The sequence below is a fragment of the Conger conger genome, chromosome 9, assembly GCF_963514075.1.
Source record: "Conger conger chromosome 9, fConCon1.1, whole genome shotgun sequence".
NCBI classification, from domain to species: Eukaryota; Metazoa; Chordata; class Actinopteri; order Anguilliformes; family Congridae; genus Conger; species Conger conger.
This window is the reverse complement of record NC_083768.1, coordinates 512,057-534,117: the sequence shown is the minus strand read 5'-3', so window position 1 is coordinate 534,117 and position 22,061 is coordinate 512,057. Positions and strand designations below refer to the sequence as shown.

The 22,061-nt window shown below is 47.0% G+C and overlaps 1 protein-coding gene across 4 annotated transcripts in view; it reads right to left on the bottom strand.

Moving 5' to 3' along the window:
• Positions 1-20,961, bottom strand: part of LOC133137194 (enhancer of polycomb homolog 1-like) — a 39,879-nt gene extending 18,918 nt beyond the window's left edge. For 2 of the 4 annotated variants that reach the window (XM_061255300.1, XM_061255301.1), the window contains exons 1-2: positions 10,883-11,326; positions 269-428 (exon numbers count right to left, since the gene is read on the bottom strand). In XM_061255300.1, coding sequence (XP_061111284.1) covers positions 269-428; positions 10,883-11,035 — 313 coding nt within the window. In that variant the 5' untranslated portion in view covers positions 11,036-11,326. Of the gene's footprint in view, positions 1-268; positions 429-10,882; positions 11,327-13,171; positions 13,260-20,655 lie in introns of those variants that run through there. The other 2 variants (XM_061255302.1, XM_061255303.1) reach the window with 2 other exon arrangements.
• Positions 20,962-22,061: the final 1,100 nt, after the last annotated feature.

Genomic DNA, 22,061 nt, shown 5'->3' with positions numbered 1-22,061 from the left:
AATCTGCTGCGGTTACCCAATCATAAACCAGCACCTGCCATGGTTACCCAATCATAAACCAGCACCTGCCATGGTTACCCAATCATAAACCAGCACCTGCCATGGTTACCCAATCATAAACCTGCGTTTGCTGCAGTTACCCAAACAGAAACCAGCATTTGCTGAGGTTACCCAACCAGTGGTTTACCACAGTGCAGTGTAACTACATGCGTATTCACGCATGAAGAGAAAATGATTATTCTGTCAGTCGTCGGGCGGAGTAACTCACGCTGCAGGTGAATGAGCTGCTTGGGCATGTGGAACTCCCCGGGGTAGAGAGACTCGTAGTACGCGATGTTGCTCTCTGCTTCGGGCACGGGGATCACCATGCTGTCTCTCTTCTCCCCGTAGACCTGCTGCGCCGAGATGGCTCTCTGGAGATGGTGCTCCTGCAGAGAGAGGGAGGGTTAGAGAGCAGGTACGTGCACCCGCACGCTCACACACACCCGCACGCTCACACACACCCGCACGCTCACACACACACGCACGCTCACACACACCCGCACGCTCACACACACCCGCACGCTCACACACACCCGCTCTCTCACACACACCCGCTCTCTCACACACACCCGCTCTCTCACACACACCCGCTCTCTCTCTCACACACCCGCTCTCTCTCTCACACCCGCTCTCTCACACACACACCCGCTCTCTCACACACACCCGCTCTCTCACAGACACCCGCACGCTCACACACACCCGCACGCTCACACACACCCGCACGCTCACACACACCCGCTCTCTCACAGACACCCGCTCTCTCTCACACACACCCGCTCTCTCTCTCACACCCGCTCTCTCACACACACACCCGCTCTCTCACACACACCCGCTCTCTCACAGACACCCGCTCTCTCTCACACACACCCGCTCTCTCTCACACACCCGCTCTCTCTCACACACCCGCTCTCTCACACACACACCCGCTCTCACCCGCTCTCTCTCACACACACACGCTCTCTCTCACACACACCCGCTCTCTCTCACACACACACCCGCTCTCACCCGCTCTCTCTCACACACACACGCTCTCTCTCACACACACCCGCTCTCTCTCACACACACCCGCTCTCTCTCACACACACACCCGCTCTCACCCGCTCTCTCTCACACACACACGCTCTCTCTCACACGCCCGCTCTCTCACGCGCCCGCTCTCTCTCACACACACCCGCTCTCTCACACACACACCCGCTCTCTCACACACACACCCGCTCTCTCACACACACACCCGCTCTCTCACACACACCCGCTCTCTCACCCGCTCTCTCACACCCGCTCTCTCACACCCGCTCTCTCACACCCGCTCTCTCACACCCGCTCTCTCACACCCGCTCTCTCACACACACCCGCTCTCTCACACACACCCGCTCTCTCACTCACACCCGCTCTCTCTCACACCCCTCACACGCCCGCTCTCACACCCGCTCTCTCTCACACCCGCGCTCACACACACCCGCTCTCTCACACACGCTCTCACACACCCGCGCTCACACACACCTGCACGCTGGACATCTGCACAATCATGTACCTGAAACCCGTTCAAATACACACGCAAACATACATCAGACATACATCCAAGTGTGTTCACAGGATTTACAACCCGCGGATCACATTACTGAAAAAGTGTTCGGACTGCATACCAGCCATGAGAAATGCAGTATCCTGTGGCTGCCACGTGCACATTATGGGATGGATCTGTCAGCAGAAGGCCGGTGACAGGAGACGGTGCATGCTGGAGTGTTTACATTGAAATCAGATACCAGTAGAATCGCCATGACTACGGCCCTTACAGAAGCCATAACTCACACCAGGTTTAGCATCTCCTGCACACGCGTTTCTACAGCTATGGCAACCAGGTGCTCCGCATGGCAACCAGGTGCTCATGAATACCTCTGCACCACCCCGGTGCCCGTTTTACTGCAACACTTCCAGACACTAATGAACACAGCTGCTGAATGGTGGCCTAGTTATACAACTTTCCTTGCAGGACAGACACCATACATCAAAGACACCATATTCTTCTCTTTGCCACTATTGGTTCCACTCACACAGCATGTAGCACATTTAAAAATGGACAGGGCTTTCAAGTCACGCAAATAAAATTATTCCACAAATGTGCAGAATGAGAAGAATAACCTGGAGAAGTAGGCCCAGCCCTGGGGTTGAGCCCCTCCCTGCTTTTTCACTCCCTCTTCACATCATGCCTTCTTTTTACAACATGGAAACAAACACACAGAAAGTACCAATAAGGGTGTTGCCCCCTGTAAACTTCCAAAACTTCCAAGGCATCGTCAATCCAGACTCACTGAAAATGCAATTGGTAAAAATTAAATCATTCTTTCCCCATCAGGTTCCTTTTTGCTTTCAATAGCAACTTGCTTTCCAGCTGCCTGACAGCAAAGATTTAACAAAATGCCTACATAGCTTAAACCCCTTCTCTTAAGGAGGAGGATCTGTTGAGAATGGAATAATTTGACCATTTAAGTGCAACATTTAACTGTCTGTGGACTGTAGCCAATGGGCCTCATTTCCCAGGCATAAAACCTGCAGACACTGCGGCCCCCCAGGACTGGAGTTAAAGCCCATAGGGCTAAGGTTCAGAGAGGGGTTAGCCGGTAGGGCTAAGGTTCAGAGAGGGGTTAGCCGGTAGGGCTAAGGTTCAGAGAGGGGTTAGCCGGTAGGGCTAAGGTTCAGAGAGGGGTTAGCCGGTAGGGCTAAGGTTCAGAGAGGGGTTAGCCGGTAGGGCTAAGGTTCAGAGAGGGGTTAGCCGGTAGGGCTAAGGTTCAGAGAGGGGTTAGCCGGTAGGGCTAAGGTTCAGAGAGGGTTAGCCAGTAGGGCTAAGGTTCAGAGAGGGGTTAGCCGGTAGGGCTAAGGTTCAGAGAGGGGTTATGTAATGTAATGTAATGTTATGTAATGTAATGGTTAGCCGGTAGGGCTAAGGTTCAGAGAGGGGTTAGCCGGTAGGGCTAAGGTTCAGAGAGGGGTTAGCCGGTAGGGCTAAGGTTCAGAGAGGGTTAGCCGGTAGGGCTAAGGTTCAGAGAGGGGTTAGCCGGTAGGGCTAAGGTTCAGAGAGGGTTAGCCGGTAGGGCTAAGGTTCAGAGAGGGGTTAGCCGGTAGGGCTAAGGTTCAGAGAGGGGTTATGTAATGTAATGTAATGTTATGTAATGTAATGGTTAGCCGGTAGGGCTAAGGTTCAGAGAGGGGTTAGCCGGTAGGGCTAAGGTTCAGAGAGGGGTTAGCCGGTAGGGCTAAGGTTCAGAGAGGGGTTAGCCGGTAGGGCTAAGGTTCAGAGAGGGGTTAGCCGGTAGGGCTAAGGTTCAGAGAGGGGTTAGCCGGTAGGGCTAAGGTTCAGAGAGCCCTTGCTGCAGAGCCCTGGCACACTGTAACCCCCAGCATGGACACAGGCTTTTATAACCAACAATACGAGCAGAAGCAGCCAATAGCAACATGACTAAAAACAAAACATGCAGCCTCACATCCGAGCGCGCAAATGCTCTGTCTCGTGAATGAAAAGCTATTTCATGGTTCAGACAGGTGACACCGTTTGCTTTAGATGAAACCTTTTTTCAGTCTCTGGCGAAAGCAGTCAAGCTTGAGTTACTATTGAAGGCATGCATTTAATTCATCCGGTATTTAATCTGAAGCGCAGTGCAAAACCTATCTGGATTCTAACAATTAATATTTGAAGAATACAAGCAAAGACCTAGAGAGTGAAAAAACAGCACTGCAATGCACCATAACCAGTCTTCAGAGACTAACAGGATGAAATGCACTGAAAATATTAATCTGAAAAGAAATGCAAAAAGTATGAAGATTGAGCACAGGCATGAGCATGTATGGACCACAGCCAGCCGTGTTAAAGGTGAATCCAAAAAGCGCCGCTATAATAATAAAAAGGTGTTCTTTAGCTGATGCTTTCATCCAAAGCGACTTCACTAGACTAAGCAGGGGCCGACCCCCCCCTGCAGCAATGCAGGGTTAAGGGCCTTGCTCAAGGGCCCAAAGCTGTGCAGATCAGCCGACACCGGGGCTTGAACTAACACGCTTCCGGGTCCGAGTCAAGCACCTTAGCCACTTGACCACAGACTGCCCCACCACACCAGGCAGACTCAACAGTCTCCATCCCGGGGTACACAGACCAAAACCTTTCCCATAACTCACTTACTAACCATACGAGTAGAATACATTGAACATGTATTGTACACAACATAATTCAAAGCTATGATTCCTTATGTGATTCCTTAAAGCGAAGACATCTGCTATATGAAACACAGCACCATACACATCCTCTATATGAAATACAGCACCCTACACTCCTCTATATGAAACAGCACCCTATACATCCTCTATAAGAAACAGCACCCTACACATCCTCTATAAGAAATACAGCACCCTACAAGTCCTCTACACGCAATACAGCACCATATACATCCTCTAGCACAGCATGAGATTTGCAGGGTCTGAAAGGATTCCTGAATAATCAAGAATAATTGCGGTACAAACCAGTCACACTCAACGCGGAGACAGGTGCGTGCTTATGCGACAGAGCGCACCTGAGAAGCCTTCTTCCCTCACAGAGGTTTGAGTGGAAATCCATTAAAGTCCAAACCGCAGCAGCAGCAGCGGGGGAATCCAGAGCAGGCCAGGAACGTGGCTCGTTTCTGATGTTAATGAGACAATAATGCCACTGTGGACTGATTCAGAAAGAGCAGTCATGCATTCCTGAATTATACACAACCTAATTCAGCTCCACACTTTTCCATTAAGGGTCACTTTAATGAAAAATACTCAAAACAGCTCCAGCAAAAACATTACCAGCTTAAATGAAAATTATTTTTGCTGCTAAAACACACATTAATTTTTACGCCTGCACAAAAGCCACACTCAGTGTAAAGGGACATCTGTAAGGTTCTCGGGTGTAAATCAAAGCCCTGAGATTGGGCAAGCTCATGATGGCGCTGCTGAATACTGTGCAGATGGTGGAAAGGAAGATTCTCCAGGAGGTCATATTATCGGTTAGTATGAGGGACAGCCCAGGTTCATCCACGACCCACTCCTGGAGCACCAAGAGCCAGCAAGAGTGCACAGTGGGCACAGCCACTGAAACAATCCGCAAAGTTAATAAAAATGTCCTTGAGGTCGCAGAAATGTCAGACTGTCCCCAGGAGCACCACGATCCAGATCCCAACCCATCTGAGCACGCTCTGGCTTCCCAGGGTGCAACCTGCCATCGAGCTAAGCCTTTCTAAAGGAGTGCAAACGACCCAAATCCACTTTACCTCTGCCGAAACGACAGATTCATTTTCTACAACTACCCCGTTCTCCGAGCAGCGGAGTGATGCAATGGGATGCAGCACAGCCCAGACACCGCTCCACACAGCTGGAGCGCAGGGGTCACGAGGTCACCTTTCACATTACATTACAGGCATTTAGCAGACGCTCTTATCCAGAGCGACGTGCAACGAAGTGCAAATTGAACACAGGAACAAGTGTGAAGAGGACCCGAGAGGACAGTGCGGTTCTGAGTCCTAGCGTGACCAAACAGATACAATTGGAACCCTTGAAGAATACATCAACTTCAGAAATAGCATACGATGGTCGGCAGCTAGAATACCCCGAATACATCAATACAATATCTAATACATTACAACAATATCAATATATGACTATATATAAGTGCCATTATAATCTATGGCATATACTAGGCCAATCATAGTGGTGAGGTAGGGAGGGAAAGGTGCAGCCTGAAGAGATGAGTCTTCAGTCTGGGTTTGAAAGTGGTCAGAGACTCTGCTGTTCTGACATCCACAGGAAGGTCATTCCACCACCGTGGGACCAGGACAGACAGCAGTGGTGACCGAGAAGAGCAGGTGTTGCGAGGGGAACGTAGGGGTCTTGCTGGTGTATAGGTCTTGATAAATGAATATATACAGGAGCTGATCCCTCAACAGTCTGTACTGTACCGCCAAACCGCTAATTCACATAACCAGGAGTCTCACACACAGACAGACACTGGTTCAGGAGGCAAGAACAGTCGTCTGGCAGTCGGAGAGGTGCTGGTTTGAACCCACCTCGGGCGCATCAGTGTCCCTGAGCAAGACGCCTAACCCCCAATTGCTGAGCTGCGACTGACTGACTGCTGACTGTTCAGCTGCCCACGATGCGCGGTCACACGGATGGGTGTGATGCAATCACTCAAACCTCTCCTGGAGCAGAAGGCTCTGGAAACTTAATCCCTGTGTGTACAGTTCCGTCACCCAGTAAACATCTGTGAGTTCAGAAACTACTGCCAAATTCATTCAGAACAACTCTTCAGCTCAAAACTAATACTACAGTGGACAATGAGAGCTTCAGTATAGATGCAATCATGGGTCAATGAGGTTCACCGGGCACTACACATTTAATTGACTACATTGTACGGTCAGTGGATATTTTAACAGTACGACTGAATTAACTGGCAAGATGATTTAGCAGAGGCGAGGTCTCAACTAAACAAGACTTCAAATATCCTCCAAGGAGTTTGGCAATCGATCACCTCCACAAAGTTGGCTTCATATCTGAGATATTGTGTTGTGTACATCAGACAACCAGGCCATGTCCAATTTCCTGAGTGTTTGCCTAAATCACCATTTATAATCGTGTCTGGAATGGAAGACGCAATAAACAGCACTGTACAAATTTCATAAAATCATGGGATGCAGACATGAAATCAGTGCACTGGACCTTTAAACTTTAAAGCGCAGCGGTTCCCAAACCAGTCCGGAGCTGAAGAGACCATCCACACTGCTTCTCTTAACTGGGCAGTAATGTCAACCTGAGCATTAAAAATAAACTTACTAATTTCCCAAATAAACTTATGTCCCAAACAGTAAAATTGTGACCATTTTCAAATCTGATAAAAAAAAGTAGACCAACAGGAAAATGCTTAAAAATGTATTTATTAGTCCCATTACTATTGAAATCAATGCTATTTGGCCACCATCTTGAAAACATTCAAAACCATTTCAGATGACAACAAATGTGTTATGATAAAATTTGATTGGGAAGTAGATTGTCCAACAATGTGCATTTCAGACGTGTCCATAACGCAATGGAACGCAATGGCGTCACATCCATAACGCTGGTATCTCCTTCGATTTTTCTGAGAAATAAATATTTTCAAAATTGGTATTTTTATGTTCAGCCAATCCTCCTGCATTAGACTTCGAAATTCACAGAATTTATATAGTGTATAGTCTTCCCAAAATACCTTTTTACATCACATCCATAACGCAAGTTATTTGTCATATATCATTCCCCTCCCCCTTTCCCCACAGCCAAATGGGTGCTATGATAACATGCATTACCATATTTTATCATGCAAGAAGAGTAATTTTCTGAGGGATTTTATTTGTCATCTTGTGTCCGAATGGCACATCCATAACATTGGTATTTCCCAATTACAGTTACTGAAATTATGGTGTGAGGTTCCGTCCTGAAACTGGAGAGGTTTATTTGTCCTGAATCTGATTTCAACACCAGGTTTAACATTATCATTCATAATTCAGGAATTGCAATCAAGGTTGGATAGAAAAGCAGAATAGACTGAGTTACTCCTGAACCAGGGCTGGGAACCCTACATGATAAATGTTATACCTTAAATAATATTACAATGTCACTCAACTCATCTTTACAGCCACCTACTGAGTACCCATGAGACGACTATAATCACCACACTGTTAAAGTTCCTTTAAGTGCGGCAGCAAGGACTACTAAAGCGAGAAACCAAGAACAGCAAGACCTATAAATTCAAAGAAACTGTCAGTTCTGCATCAGATCAAAATTGGCGCGATCTGTGCACCACTTAAATAGAAGCACACCTGCCAAAATAAAAACAACTAAAGTAACATTAAACCATGTGGGCTTTCCTGAGCGGTAAAACGCAAACCGCCCTTTACAGCTGGGAACTAGGACCAGCAGAACTGAATTAACCGGTCTGGCCGGCTGCGATCTGTCTCGCATCAACAATTACAGTCATTAAAATATACTGACCAAAAGGCAAACCCCTCCAAAGACCCTGGTCAGAACAAAGCCTGCCCCATTCTCCTGTACTGGGGCAGCTGCAACAGGTGGCCCACTGACAGTCTACAGGGGAGCCTGTGCCTAACACGGGTCTACAGGGGAGCCTGTGCCCAACACAGGTCTACAGGGGAGTCTGTGCCCAACACAGGTCTACAGGGGAGCCTGTGCTCAACACAGGTCTACAGGGGAGCCTGTGCCCAACACAGGTCTACAGGGGAGTCTGTGCCCAACACAGGTCTACAGGGGAGCCTGTGCCCAACACAGGTCTACAGGGGAGCCTGTGCCCAACACAGGTCTACAGGGGAGTCTGTGCCCAACACAGGTCTACAGGGGAGTCTGTGCCCAACACAGGTCTACAGGGGAGCCTGTGCCCAACACAGGTCTACAGGGGAGCCTGTGCCCAACACAGGTCTACAGGGGAGTCTGTGCTCAACACAGGTCTACAGGGGAGCCTGTGCCCAACACAGGTCTACAGGGGAGCCTGTGCCCAACACAGGTCTACAGGGGAGCCTGTGCCCAACACAGGTCTACAGGGGAGCCTGTGCCCAACACAGGTCTACAGGGGAGCCTGTGCCCAACACAGGTCTACAGGGGAGCCTGTGCCCAACACAGGTCTACAGGGGAGCCTGTGCCCAACACAGGTCTACAGGGGAGCCTGTGCCCAACACAGGTCTACAGGGGAGCCTGTGCCCAACACAGGTCTACAGGGGAGCCTGTGCCCAACACAGGTCTACAGGGGAGCCTGTGCCCAACACAGGTCTACAGGGGAGCCTGTGCCCAACACAGGTCTACAGGGGAGCCTGTGCCCAACACAGGTCTACTGTTGCACAGGAACCAACTATTTAAAAGCTTAAAATGCTTCTTTCTGTGAAACTGCACAGTGACAGAAGACCGGGGGGGTAAATAAGGGACTGGTTATGGCACAGAACAGGAAAGATTCACCTGTGCTGTTAATATGCAGAGGGACATAAAATGTGAGAATTACGAGCAGAGTGGCACATCAGCAGTGTCTGTCCTGTTGGGCACTAAATGCTGGACCACTGAACACAGCAAATTCAGCCTTGGACAAGGCACAATAAAGAGCACTTATTCTAAAAATAGGATTAGTCCCCATGACCTGAACCCCATGTCCCTTTAACATTAACTACACATTTGAAAACCAGGAGGTTGGCATTTTGGCCATCTTATGCCAATTAGAGTTGTTTGACAACAACCTAAAAGCAATCCTGAACTAATGTAAATCTGGTCAACCACTATGTAATATGGTTCAGTCACTACTGATTTCACTAGCAGGGAATATGGTGTAATATTTGAAGGCAGTGAGGCCATTTGATGAGAATGTTTATTTGGACAATGGGTAAGGTGTTCTGTTGGTAATAAATGGGAAAGGAGAATGATTAGAATGGTACATGTTTCTGACACGTTATGGAGCACACCGGGCCACATGGCAGTAGAGTACCCGTGGGAAAGTGACAGGTCACTGGGTTCGTTTGCACCAGGGCGCAAGCAGTCACGTAAATGCTTCGGAAGGTCCAATTAGAAAGTTCATCGGTCTGAACACTCAGTCTATCAGACCCCACCCCCCTTTCAACCCTTCTTCTGAATCTCCACGAACGCACAAATTTTAAGACTAGAAACGGTAGCTATTAACATCGCGTGACATTAGACCCTACGCATATTCGAATGCATGCTTCAAAGGAAAAATAAATGAAAACGAACAAAAACTAACCGCAAAAAATAAATGTCCTGAGTGAACTAGGTAGCGAGCTAGCTAAGTTAGCCTTACTTAAGCATAAGGCGATAAAGTGGTCCGAGCCATTTTCAGGCAGGCTATCCAGAATTACAGCGCGACCACATGGCACAACTTGCTTTCGTTTAAAAAAAATATTATTCAAGTCAGTTTACCAATTGTCCACAAATAAGGTTACGTATAAGGTTAAGGCATAAACAGTAAGTTGTTAGCCAGTTAGCTGGAGCTATATCTAAACACGCATGTCGACTGATCTGGCAAGCTAGCTACACTGTCACAAGTTAGCTAGTCAATTGGCTAGCTAGATATGACGGGATGCTATCTAACAGCTATAGCTATAGCTAATAACACACAGAAGTGAGTTACCAAGCATTGGGATAAGAGCATCTAGCTCTAGACTAGCTAACATTAGCGAGCTAACGTAGATAAACTTGCCGCTATCCGAGCAACGTTAAGCTTTCCACTCCTGCTTATTTGAATGACAACTGTTAGCTAACAAAACTAGAACATATTCTAAAGGGGTAAACTAGAAATACACCCTTAACTTAAAAATATAGTTTGTGATTGAGCAGGCATTTACTACAGACACGTGCGCTACCCAAAGCAACTGCAGCTAGCTGTCATCGCAGATGCACTCGGACATTAAACTCATGAGCGCCCCCTGCCCTCGCTTCATTGCACCTGCACAAACACAAGGCCCATCCCAAAGCAAAAAGAAAGGCAACAAAATGGCGGATTCGACCGTGGTCACGTGACTCCTTTGTACTTTGAAAACCAGTTCTACGCAACGCAAATGGCTACAACCAGTCCGAAGTACATGAAATGGAACCAGTGCAGTCTTATATTTCAGAAAATGACATTTAATTCGACGTAGCACGGCGACAAAACGGCAAACTAGCAGTCTTTCTGGAACATGAAGAAATGGCGGCCATTTTGTGCAAACTTGCGCAGACAAGAGGGGCGCCCCTCATATCGTGAAAATGTGGCGATATCAATAAATGCAGGCTTTTGAACTGTATAACGTACCGATTCCTCCTCTTTCTCCATTCCAGTCGGCATCTGCGGTACTGCCCGGTTAATAGAGGCATATTCGTGCAGGTCGGGTAAGTCCTCGCAGCGGAAGACGGGTAGTGGCTTGGAAGCGTCCAGCGCCCGTGCCCGAAACGACAATTTACTCATTTTTATAATTCGAGATGCAGCATAAATCTATCCGATCCCCTAAAATTCACAACTGATCCCGTTTCATTTCTCATGGATGGGTCTGTTGCGTTCTCCAGGAGTCTATTGATCGATTGATAAAAATATGTATAAATGGCGAAGGCGAACGGAGCCGGGAAGGCCCGGATCTTGGTCGCTCTCTCTCGGTCTCTTTTTTCAGTCACTCCGCTTACTCTCCCCGGTTCAATACGCCATGGCCAACATGGCGGACATTAAAAACTCTCTACTCTCCGTTCGCTCCTAGCGGCCCAACCCCCGATAACACAACAGCCATTCCCACACGGTCCCGCGCGCGTGCGCGTTCGCGGCGCTGGGGGAGGGGCGCGCCTCCCACGAACAGAACCAGGCTCGTTCACTACCATCAAATTCATAAACAGTCCGGCTCTGCTGACAGTGAGCACAGACGCCCCGGCCGCCAAAGTCTTTTCAAATTGAAATATTTAACTGTTTTTCAGAGATTGAATTCCCCCAATGAACAAATAAATCTGGCGTGGCTGTCAAATTAAAATGCGCGTTGACACAAATTGCAAACTTGATGGCCAAACGGACAGCTGCCAGTAGAATAACGGGACATGGCTACCTTCTTGAAAGTTTCGCTTGCTACGTGATACTATAAATGCATCTTGCTGTAGTATACACTTACAGACAAGCCAATTAGGTTGTGAGCATATTTAATCTCCGGTAATTGTGGTAATCCACCTGACTCAATTACAGGATAAATTTAACAATATTCCCATATAGATAGAATTGTAGTTTGAAAATTTTAAAAACCAATATATAATTTCGTTTCTGCCAACAAGCATCAGACAAAATTACGTCCAAGAAACAGGTTGTAATTGCCCATCCTTTGAAAACGATGCCCTCTTCTGGTATAATTTAGCGTTGCACGGGACATTTAATTTGTGTGTCAATCATCGAAACAAAGCTATTACCAAAAACAACAGTGCAGCCCAAATAAAAAGAACCCGTTGGTGCCCTTTCAACATTCTTACAGAAGCTCAAGTGTACAGATCATTGAAAGAACCATGCCACTCAATTATGGTTCCCTAAATATAGGAAACTTGCATTTGGTGCAGTTAGTAATTTCCAAATACATAAATAAACAACAAAGTTCAGAGGCAGTCCAACATTCAGACTTAAACATATTTAGTCTTTGATAACATCTTCAGGACCAGTTAAAGTCTACACTATTTAGACAGCAGAATTTAGTCCACAACATGATACTAAATAATTACAACATTACAACCTAAAACCTACAACCTAAAAAATATTGAAAAATTGAAGGATGATACACTTCCTGTTGTCCAGAATTTGACATGATTTGCTTCCTGGATGTGGACAGCAAAGATTATGAAGGAGAAAAAGATATCCAACACAGTGGGCCACCACCAACAGTCGAGATGCACATATTCTTTCTCTTCTTTCCTTCTACTTCTTATAACCAAACAAATCAATTTTCTCTCAAGAGGTCATCCAAGAGCAGGTGCCCAGGACTCATTTGGGACCACCACAGGATTACGGTTGGCTAAACATTAAGAAATCCTTTCAAATAGAATGTTTAGCATTTTTATAACCAAATAAATAGTTAATGGCTACAAGCCTCAGATTCATTACATATTTTATGTACACACACACAGACACACACATCCAAAATCAAACCATCTATTTGATACAAAAATCTAACCTGAAACCAACCTCCTTTGCTAACTCATCACGGCCAAATGCAGGGGTTAAAGCAGTGGAGCCACAGTGCCTGGTCTCCTTTCAATCGGCTTCCAATTAACACCCCTGGATAAAGGTGTGGATTTTTAAAATTAATAAAACCTGCAGACCCTGCGGCCCCTCCAGGACTGGAGTTAAACCTGCAGACACTATGGTCCCCCAGGCCTGGTGTTTGTCACTTGTAGTGGTCTCATAATAAATGCATGCTTATATAACTATATTCTCTTCAATGTTGGTCAGAAAAACTATTCTCAATAGTAAGTGTGCAGAACGGTCAGTGCAGGCTCAAACAAGCATAACAGGAAGTAGATCAGACTATTCCCACCCAAACAAGCAGATGCCCAGCAGCATAGAACACAGGAACAAGTGACGTACCGATTCCTCCTGGAGCAGACTGGCCCTCCCATGGTTCCCCCGTCTGTCCAAAAATGCAGGAGTTCAATGAGAACGCTCCGCTCCATGGCTGCAGTGGAGAGAGATGGAAAGGGGCTATAAATGAGGCATAGTAACTAAAGCCCTTCTGAACAGGGCGGCCTGTAGCGTAGTGGTTAAGGTAAATGACTGGGACACGCAAGGTTGGTGGTTCTAATCCCGGTGTAGCAACAATAAGATCCGCACAGCTGTTGGGCCCTTGAGCAAGGCGGGAGGATTGTCTCCTGCTTAGTCTAATCAACTGTACGTCGCTCTGGATAAGAGCGTCTGCCAAATGCCAATAATGTAATGTAATGTAATGAACACAAACAGAGGGAGAGTGATTTCCCACTGTCATTGCTTCAGGACATTATGAATCTCCAGACTGCAATGAGTTCTACCCAGGCTAGTTTTGTTTAGTACAAGACTTTTTGGAGCTGAACATTGAGGCCTAATATTACCCGAAATATAATCTATATTTCCAATGTAAGATCTCACCAGAAGATGTTGTCATACACCAGCGACCCCTGCTGGTTGGGGAGGTGCGTGCGGCCTGCATGTGGAGTTTGACTGGCTGTCACTCACCCCGTCACAGGACGAGCCTGCCACTAGACTACACGAACACAAAGAAAATCGAGAGCTATGTACTAATGCAAGAGGAATGCAACACTCCGGCTGTTTCGGTTTAAAGTGACTGTAAAGGTAAATCTGGCTTCAAACTACATTGAATGGCATTATTATGGTATGCATTAAGCATCAGCAAAATCTGAGTAATCAAACGCATAGCAATATCACCTTATATCAGTCTAAACATTTCCATCTATGCCGATTCGGGGAATAAATGGGTGGAGTTCAATAATGACCAGACTCTGAGCTATTGGATCAGGGTTCTTGATGATTCCCATAAATTACAGTTCATCTTGAGACACCAATTCATATATCACCAACAACATTGGATGAAAGTAAAAATCTAAACAAACATAATTATTTGCTGCAATCCCAGAATTCCAATGCGTCAGATCTGAACAGCTTATGTTAGGCAATAGCCTACTCAGTTGCATCTCACATACGCCAATTCAGAAACATTCCGTAGCCTAGCCTATATGGCGCTTCATATTAAGTTATTGTTCAGTGTTCACAATCACTAGTGCTGAAATAACGGCCATGCTTATTTAGAGTTGGTTGGTTTATGTACAAACAAATATACATTACATTTCACAATCTGGGTAGGATGCTATGCATGATTATAACGGCACACAAATTTGGCTAAATATTTTGCATAACTGGGGGAATTAAAGTTCCCTGCCATCTCCAATTTCTGGATCTGGATGGGGCCAGATTTTGTGGGCTGGGTTTTCATAGTATGTGGGCGTGAGCATGATGATGCACCCAGAAATATGTAGAGACTTCCGTAAAAGCACATTGTTCTACACTTTGTCGGGGGAGTGCAGGGTCGCTATTTCCCTCTGGCTCCATAATGTGTACGCATGGGTTAAAGTTTCCGTATTTTTTAAGCTTTCATAAATCCCAATTTATGCTTAGAAAGTGGCGTACATAGCGGTTATAAACGAGGCCCCAGGACTCCGAAGGGTTTGCTCAAGGTGAGGTTTCTAAGTGAAGTTCACAAACTGGCCTGGACAGAGCCCATGACAAACGCCTACACCCACACCGGCCACTACATAACCCTAACCCCCCAACACACCCCACTACATAACCCTAACCCCCCAACACACCCCACTACATAACCCTAACCCCCCAACACACCCCACTGCATAACCCTAACCCCCCAACACACCCCACTGCATAACCCTAACCCCAACACACCCCACTGCATAACCCTAACCCCCAACACACCCCACTGCATAACCCTAACCCCCAACACACCCCACTGCATAACCCTAACCCCAACACACCCTGCTGCCTGCACCCACACCGGCCGCTGTGTGCTGAGCCAGGTGGACTGTAAGGAGAGCAGGAGCTCAGTGTGTTTCAGCTGGCCACACCAAGCCTGCAAGATACAAGCATGTCAAACTGGAGGAAGAAAACTAAAGGCTAAAAGAACAGAAATGATTAAAGAGACAGGAGTTCCAGGGCTTACAGTTGTGCCTACAGCAGCAGGCAGAGGAGGTTGCGTGTTCAGGAGGAGGTTGCGTGTTCCGGAGGACGTTGCGTGTTCAGGAGGAGGTGTGTACAGGCGGAGCCATGGTCAGAAGAGGAATATACAGTTGAGGCCAAAATGATTAGCCCCCCAGGAATTATGAACATTTTCCTAAAATTCTGCCCGATGCTTGCATTATTGCTAAAGCTTGATATAATCAAACATTCACCAGTGCTATTTAGTAGCTTTTGGTACATTTTGGAATGTAAAATACATTTTTAGGCTTGCTTTATATCAAATATAGTGAAAAATGGGGTGGTCAAAAATATTAGCCCCCATGTGCATTTTTGCTTTCAAAACACATACAATCAACCAATTAGCTTTCAAACCACACCTGTGCAGTCAATTAGCTTCCCAACAACACCTGAGTATTCAATCAGCATTGAGCTTTACTTAAGGGACTCCAAAGAACAGGGCACTTGAACACACTGAGAGGGACTACTCTTACTCACCATGCCAAAGACAAAGGAAATCAGTCTTGAGCTCAGAAAGAAGATAGTGGAGGTTCATAATAAGGGGGAAGGCTATACTGCCATTTCCAAGCGTTTTACAGTGTCTAGAACAGCTCTACGTTGCATCATTGCTAAGTACAAGGTGACAAATTATCCATCATCACCTGCTTATCCGGAGTCGGGTCGCGGGGGCAGTAGGCAAAGACGGGTATTCCAGGCGTCCCTCTCCCCAGCAACGCATTCTAGCTCCTCCTGGGGGATCCCGAGGCGTTCCCTGGCCAGGAGAGATATATAATCTCTCCAGCGGGCTCTGGGTCTCCCTCGGGGTCTCCGCCCAGTTGGACGAGCCCGGAAAACCTCCAAAGGGAGGCGCCCGGGAGGCATCCTGATCAGATGCCCGAACCACCTCAATTGGCTCCTTTCGACGCGAAGGAGCAGCGGCTCTACTCCGAGCTCCCTCCGGATGTCCGAGCTCCTCACCCTATCTCTAAGGCTGAGCCCGGCCACCCTACGGAGGAAGCTCATTTCGGCCGCTTGTATACGCGATCTCGTTCTTTCGGTCACTACCCAAAGCTCGTGACCATAGGTGAGGGTTGGGACGTAGATCGACCAGTAAATCGAGTGCTTCGCCTTCCGGCTCAGCTCCCTCTTCACCACAACGGTCCGGTGCAACGCCCGCATTACTGCTGACGCTGCACCGATCCGCCTGTCGATCTCACGCTCCCTTCTACCCTCACTCGTGAACAAGACCCCGAGATACTTGAACTCCTTCACTTGGGGCAAAGACCCGTTCCCAACCCGGAGGGAGCAATCCACCGTTTTCCGGCAGAGAACCATGGCCTCGGACTTGGAGGTGCTGACTCTCATCCCGGCCGCTTCACACTCGGCTGCAAACCGCTCCAGTGCGTGCTGAAGGTCACGGTCCGATGAAGCCAGCAGAACCACATCATCCGCAAAAAGCAGAGATGCGATTCTGAGGTCACCAAACCGGACACTCTCCTCACCTCGGCTGCGCCTTGAGATCCTGTCCATGAATACCACAAACAGGACCGGTGACAAGGGGCAACCTTGGCGGAGTCCAACACCCACCGGAAACGTGCTTGACTTTGTGCCGAGAATGCGGACAAAGACTCCTATGATACGGCCACACAAAGACCCAGTTACCTCGCCTGGAAAAGGGAAACCGGGGCCCCCTGCTGGAGCCAGACCCGGAAGGGGAGCTCGTCCTTATCCCATGGGGCCCGGCCGGTCACGTGGGGTCGCCGCCCTGTGGGCTCACCACCTGCAGGGGTCGGCATCGGAGTCGGGTGCTTTGCCCAACGGGCAGTGACAAATTATGTAAGAAACAAACCTGGGCATGGTCGAAAGCGCAAGATTTCAAGAACTCTGGAGAGGAAAATAGTCAGAGATGTCAACAAGAAGCCCCGGACATCTGCCAAGATGATTGTTGTTGACCTGGCCTCTTCTGGAGTTAATGTTTCTAGGAACACAGTTGCGAGGGCTCTTCATCGTGGTGGGCTTCAGGGCCATCGTCCCAGAAGAACCCCTTTACTCAGAGCGGCACATCAGAGCCAGACTGAGGTTTGCCCGTGAACATTTGAAAGGTAAAGATGAGTTTTGGAAGTCTGTCCTTTGGTCTGATGAGACTAAACTGGAACTGTTTGGGCACATGGATGTTGCTTATGTTTGGCGAAGAAAGGGCGAGGCCTTCAACCCCAAGAACACAGTTCCCACAGTTAAACAAGGTGGTGGGAGCATCATGCTGTGGGGCTGTTTTGCAGCCTCTGGCACAGGGAGCCTTGTTCGGGTGCATGGCATCATGAAAAAAGAAAATTATATTGACATTTTGAGGGATAATATGAAGAAATCTGCTCTTAATCTAGGTTTAGGTCATCGCTGGGTCTTCCAACAAGACAGTGATCCAAAGCATACCTCAAAATTGGTCCAACAGTTATTAAAGGACACCAAAACCAAGGTCCTGGAGTGGCCTGCACAGAGCCCAGATCTATTGAGAATCTGTGGTGGGTGCTCAAAGTGAATGTCCATGCTCGGAAACCACGCAATGTGGACCAGCTAGAACAATTTGCAATGGAAGAATGGGCCAAAATCCCTCAAGAGACATGTGCCAACATTGTGAATAACTACTCTAAGAGGTTGTTGTCTGTTGTGGCCCAGAAAGGGTACATTATTGACTATTAATGGCCAGGGGGCTGTGTCATTTTTGCCTTTTCTTGTTTCAACTCAGTGCATCAATAAAATATTCTAATCAAACTTAGTGGGCATTTTCTCTTTGATATTTTGGAAACAAACAAACTATAAACACTTGTTGTTAATGGTCATTTCCATGGAGAAATCAAAGGTTTTGTCTGATTTCACAAGGGGGTCTAATAATTTTTGCCTCAACTGTATATACTATATTTATACACCAAAATATATTCAGTATCATTTCACTGAAATCATTCTTCCAACAGAGCCTTCCAGGCACTGAACCGACCACAGAACATAGCACCAACACCGGGGGTCACGTGACCAAAATCCACAAGGAGGCCATACTCTGCACTAAAACACCTGAATCCGTTCAGCAAGACCTGGATTGGACTGATGACTAGCAGAGGAGCTTTTCATTGCTGGGTTAGAACAAAAGCCAGCCCTCACAGCCTCCAAAGCTGGCGTTCTCCCATGTGAAGGGAGACCCTGTACAGCACACAGCCCCTCGGGCGTGTCAGGCCAGGCTGTGACACAGCAGGACTCCTCCACATAAAGGGGCAGTGGATAGCACTGTCGCCTCATCGCCGGAAGGTCCTGGGTTTCAATCCTTCAAGGACACCAATTCATGCTAAATGCCAGAAAGGCCCTGCTCTGCATGTGGGCCAGTTATGCTCATACTGCTGCTGTTCTCTCCTGACAAAACTCATTTCATGGGCACCCTAACACCAACCCCCCAAACCCTCCCAACACACCCTAACACCAGCCCCCAACCCCCCCCCCCCACAACACCCCCCTGCCAAGTACACAGAGACTCAACACATTTAAACCATTCAGACCGAGAGAGAGACATTCTTAAGTGAGAACAATGGTCAACAGACCACAGCCAATCGTCTACAGACCAGAGGCTTAGGAGTATCAGCATTACCAAATGTATCTGTCCAGTGACAATTTTGAAAAGACAAGTTAAAATCATTCTAAGTATACCCACTTAAAAATGTGCACACAAACTGCAGATAATTGCTATGGTTAGTAGGGAGAAAGAAAAAAAAGAAAAGAAAAAAAGACATTAGTCTGGCCCCTCCCATCCCTAGCAAATTAAATCAGCCTTCTAAAACAAGACAAACGACAATTAGGGCCGTTTTTGTTTTGTGGAAAACGTAACCCTCAGACAAAGACCATAACGACCATAGGTTTTAGTTGTCCTCCGTTCTCATCAAATGAAATTGGGTCAGATTTTAAGGCACGCAGGAGTTGCAGCTAACGCAGTGTGGGGGAGGGGCTATTCTACATGTGGGACATCTACGGACACAGACAAGCGTTTTAAACGGGGTTCATTATATATCAGTCTTATGAAAGAGATAAAATAAGTCAAACTGGCATTTGCGGTATTATATTGCACCGCCTCAACATCGACGTTCAAGAAATTAAGACTATTCGAAATCCAGTATTTTACATTCCAACTGTACATTTGTGATTGCATGCAGAGTAAATTTATGGGAAATGGCAACACCGACAGCCAATTCCACCTGACATATGATTTTCAAGAAAAGGGAAACGGCTCGCCTCGCACTGTAGAAAGCCCCGCCTGTTTCAAACACTGTATCAACTACAATTAGATCATAGGCGTCAAAGGTAGCTCTGGGGCATCCCCGAAATAATGAGGAAATTCACACAAAGAAAAGTCGGTTACAGTAAAATATCAATCGGTGGGACAACAAAGACGTATCTGTGCATAAATCAAAGGGTTTTAATATTTTTTACGAGTTATTTTAAGCGAGTTAAATGTGGAGTTTAGGACCACAGCGCCACCACCATCACAGATCACGGCAAACAAAAAGCAGGTCTCCCATCGTGCGCAGAGCTCTACAAAAAAACACAACGAAACAACTGACAGTATTTCAACCACAATCCGGGGGAAATAAAATGGATACCTGCGATTAGGTGAGCACGTAAGAAAATGTCAAATAAAGGACCGCCGCATTCTATGTTTGACACAGATCTATCATCCCGTTAAAACCATAACTTAATAAGCCAAGCTAAATATGTCAACCCCATACTTGTAATTCATACAAAAAATAAACGTAACTAGATCCCTATACCGTCATCCAAGCTAATTTGCTTTGATACATCAGACTATGTAAACATTTTTTTTGTCAGAACGAATATCTCTAGTCAAATAAAGCCGACAGCTTTCACAAAGAATACTATTTGAAACAGTGCAACGTAGCTACGCATTTTGCGTTGCTGGCAAATAGCTTCCTAGCTAGCTAGCTATCGTTCTCCTATTGAAAAAAGTCCAACAAGATGGGTTGAAGTTTTCCTTTCTGTTAAAATGTAAACGTTGGTTAAAAATCTAATAGGCCAAATAATTCAGATGCATCCAGATTAGCTTGTTTCAAATACCAAAATGAAGAGAAGTTACTTTGTTCTAAAATTTGCGAGAAAAATCAAGGATTGACGCGACACCATGGGCGGAATTAGCTGGCTAGCTTGCTAACAAGCTAGCTACGTTCTCAACCAAGATAAAATACACTTACTGGTTCATTTAAATTGTACCATTATCACGGATCTTTCAATTACACTAAAACGGTTGGCTACTTCGTATTACAGATTTTTTTAAATGAACTTACCAGTAAAACCACCAGGTTGCACGACGGCCATCCAGCTCAATATGACTAGGCTATCCAAAAGACAGGCGGTATTGCTAGCGAGTTCGTGTTTAGCAAACAACAAACGCCATGCAGCAAAATGATCGCGAAACATTTTCCTGGGTTTTCCTTTAAACGTATAGGCAAGCCTATACCCTCCCACTGGCGGTCGGAGCGCCTGTCCATATCTGTGTGTGGTAGGAAATGGAGCTCAGAGGAAAATAAGAGCGTTATTTCAAGTAGATTAAAAGCCGACCAAGGCAGAAGAAGACTCCGGTATGGGGTTAACAACTTTGCGATGGCAAACAGACGCTTTGTGATTGGACGGCGAGTGGCACCAATCACCTGTGGAGAGGCCAGGGTCGATGAGCTCATCGAGCAGAGAAAGTTCTGTTGTACAAAATACCGTCCAATACAAACAGTGCCGGGGCTCGTCAGTAAATAGCGTACCGTAAGCACAGGCAAGAGGCTGTTTAGTAATACCGGCGGACAGGAGGATGATTCTGAGTGTGAAAGTCTTACTCGATAGATACAAAACCAAATGGCAGAGATTCTGGATTTAGTCGCCTTATTATATCAGAAGTCAGTTACTGTGTCGTTTTTTAAATATTAACAATAGAGCTTTAGATTAAAAAATGTAGCCCATGATAGACTAATAAATAAAGAATAATCAATAAAAAACGAATAATGATTAAAATAATAATAAATACTAATGGATAACATCCATCCATCCATCCATTATCAGCCGCTTATCCGGAGTCAGGTCGCGGTGGCAGTAAACTAAGCTGGGTGTTCCAGGCGTCCCTCTCCCCAGCAACGCATTCCAGCTCCTCCTGGGGGATCCCGAGGTGTTCCCAGGCCAGGAGAGATATATAATCTCTCCAGCGGGTTCTGGGTCTACCTCGGGGTCTCCACCCAGTTGGACGAGCCCGGAAAACCTCCAAAGGGAGGAGCCCAGGAGGCATCCTGATCAGATGCCCGAACCACCTCAATTCGACACAAAGGAGCAGCGGCTCTACTCCGAGCTCCCTCCGGATGTCCGAGCTCCTCACCCTATCTCTAAGCCTGGCCACCCTACGGAGGAAGCTCATTTCGGCTGCTTGTATACGCAATCTCGTTCTTTCGGTCACTACCCAAAGCTTGTGACCATAGGTGAGGGTTGGGACGTAGATCGACCGGTAAATCGAGAGCTTAGCCTTCCGGCTCAGCTCCCTGTTCACCACAACGGTCCGGTGCAACGCCCGCATTACTGCTGACGCTGCACCGATCCGCCTGTCGATCTCACGCTCCCTTCTACCCTCACTCGTGAACAAGACCCCAAGATACTTTAACTCCTTCACTTGGGGCAATGACTCGTTCCCAACCCGGAGGGAGCAATCCACCATTTT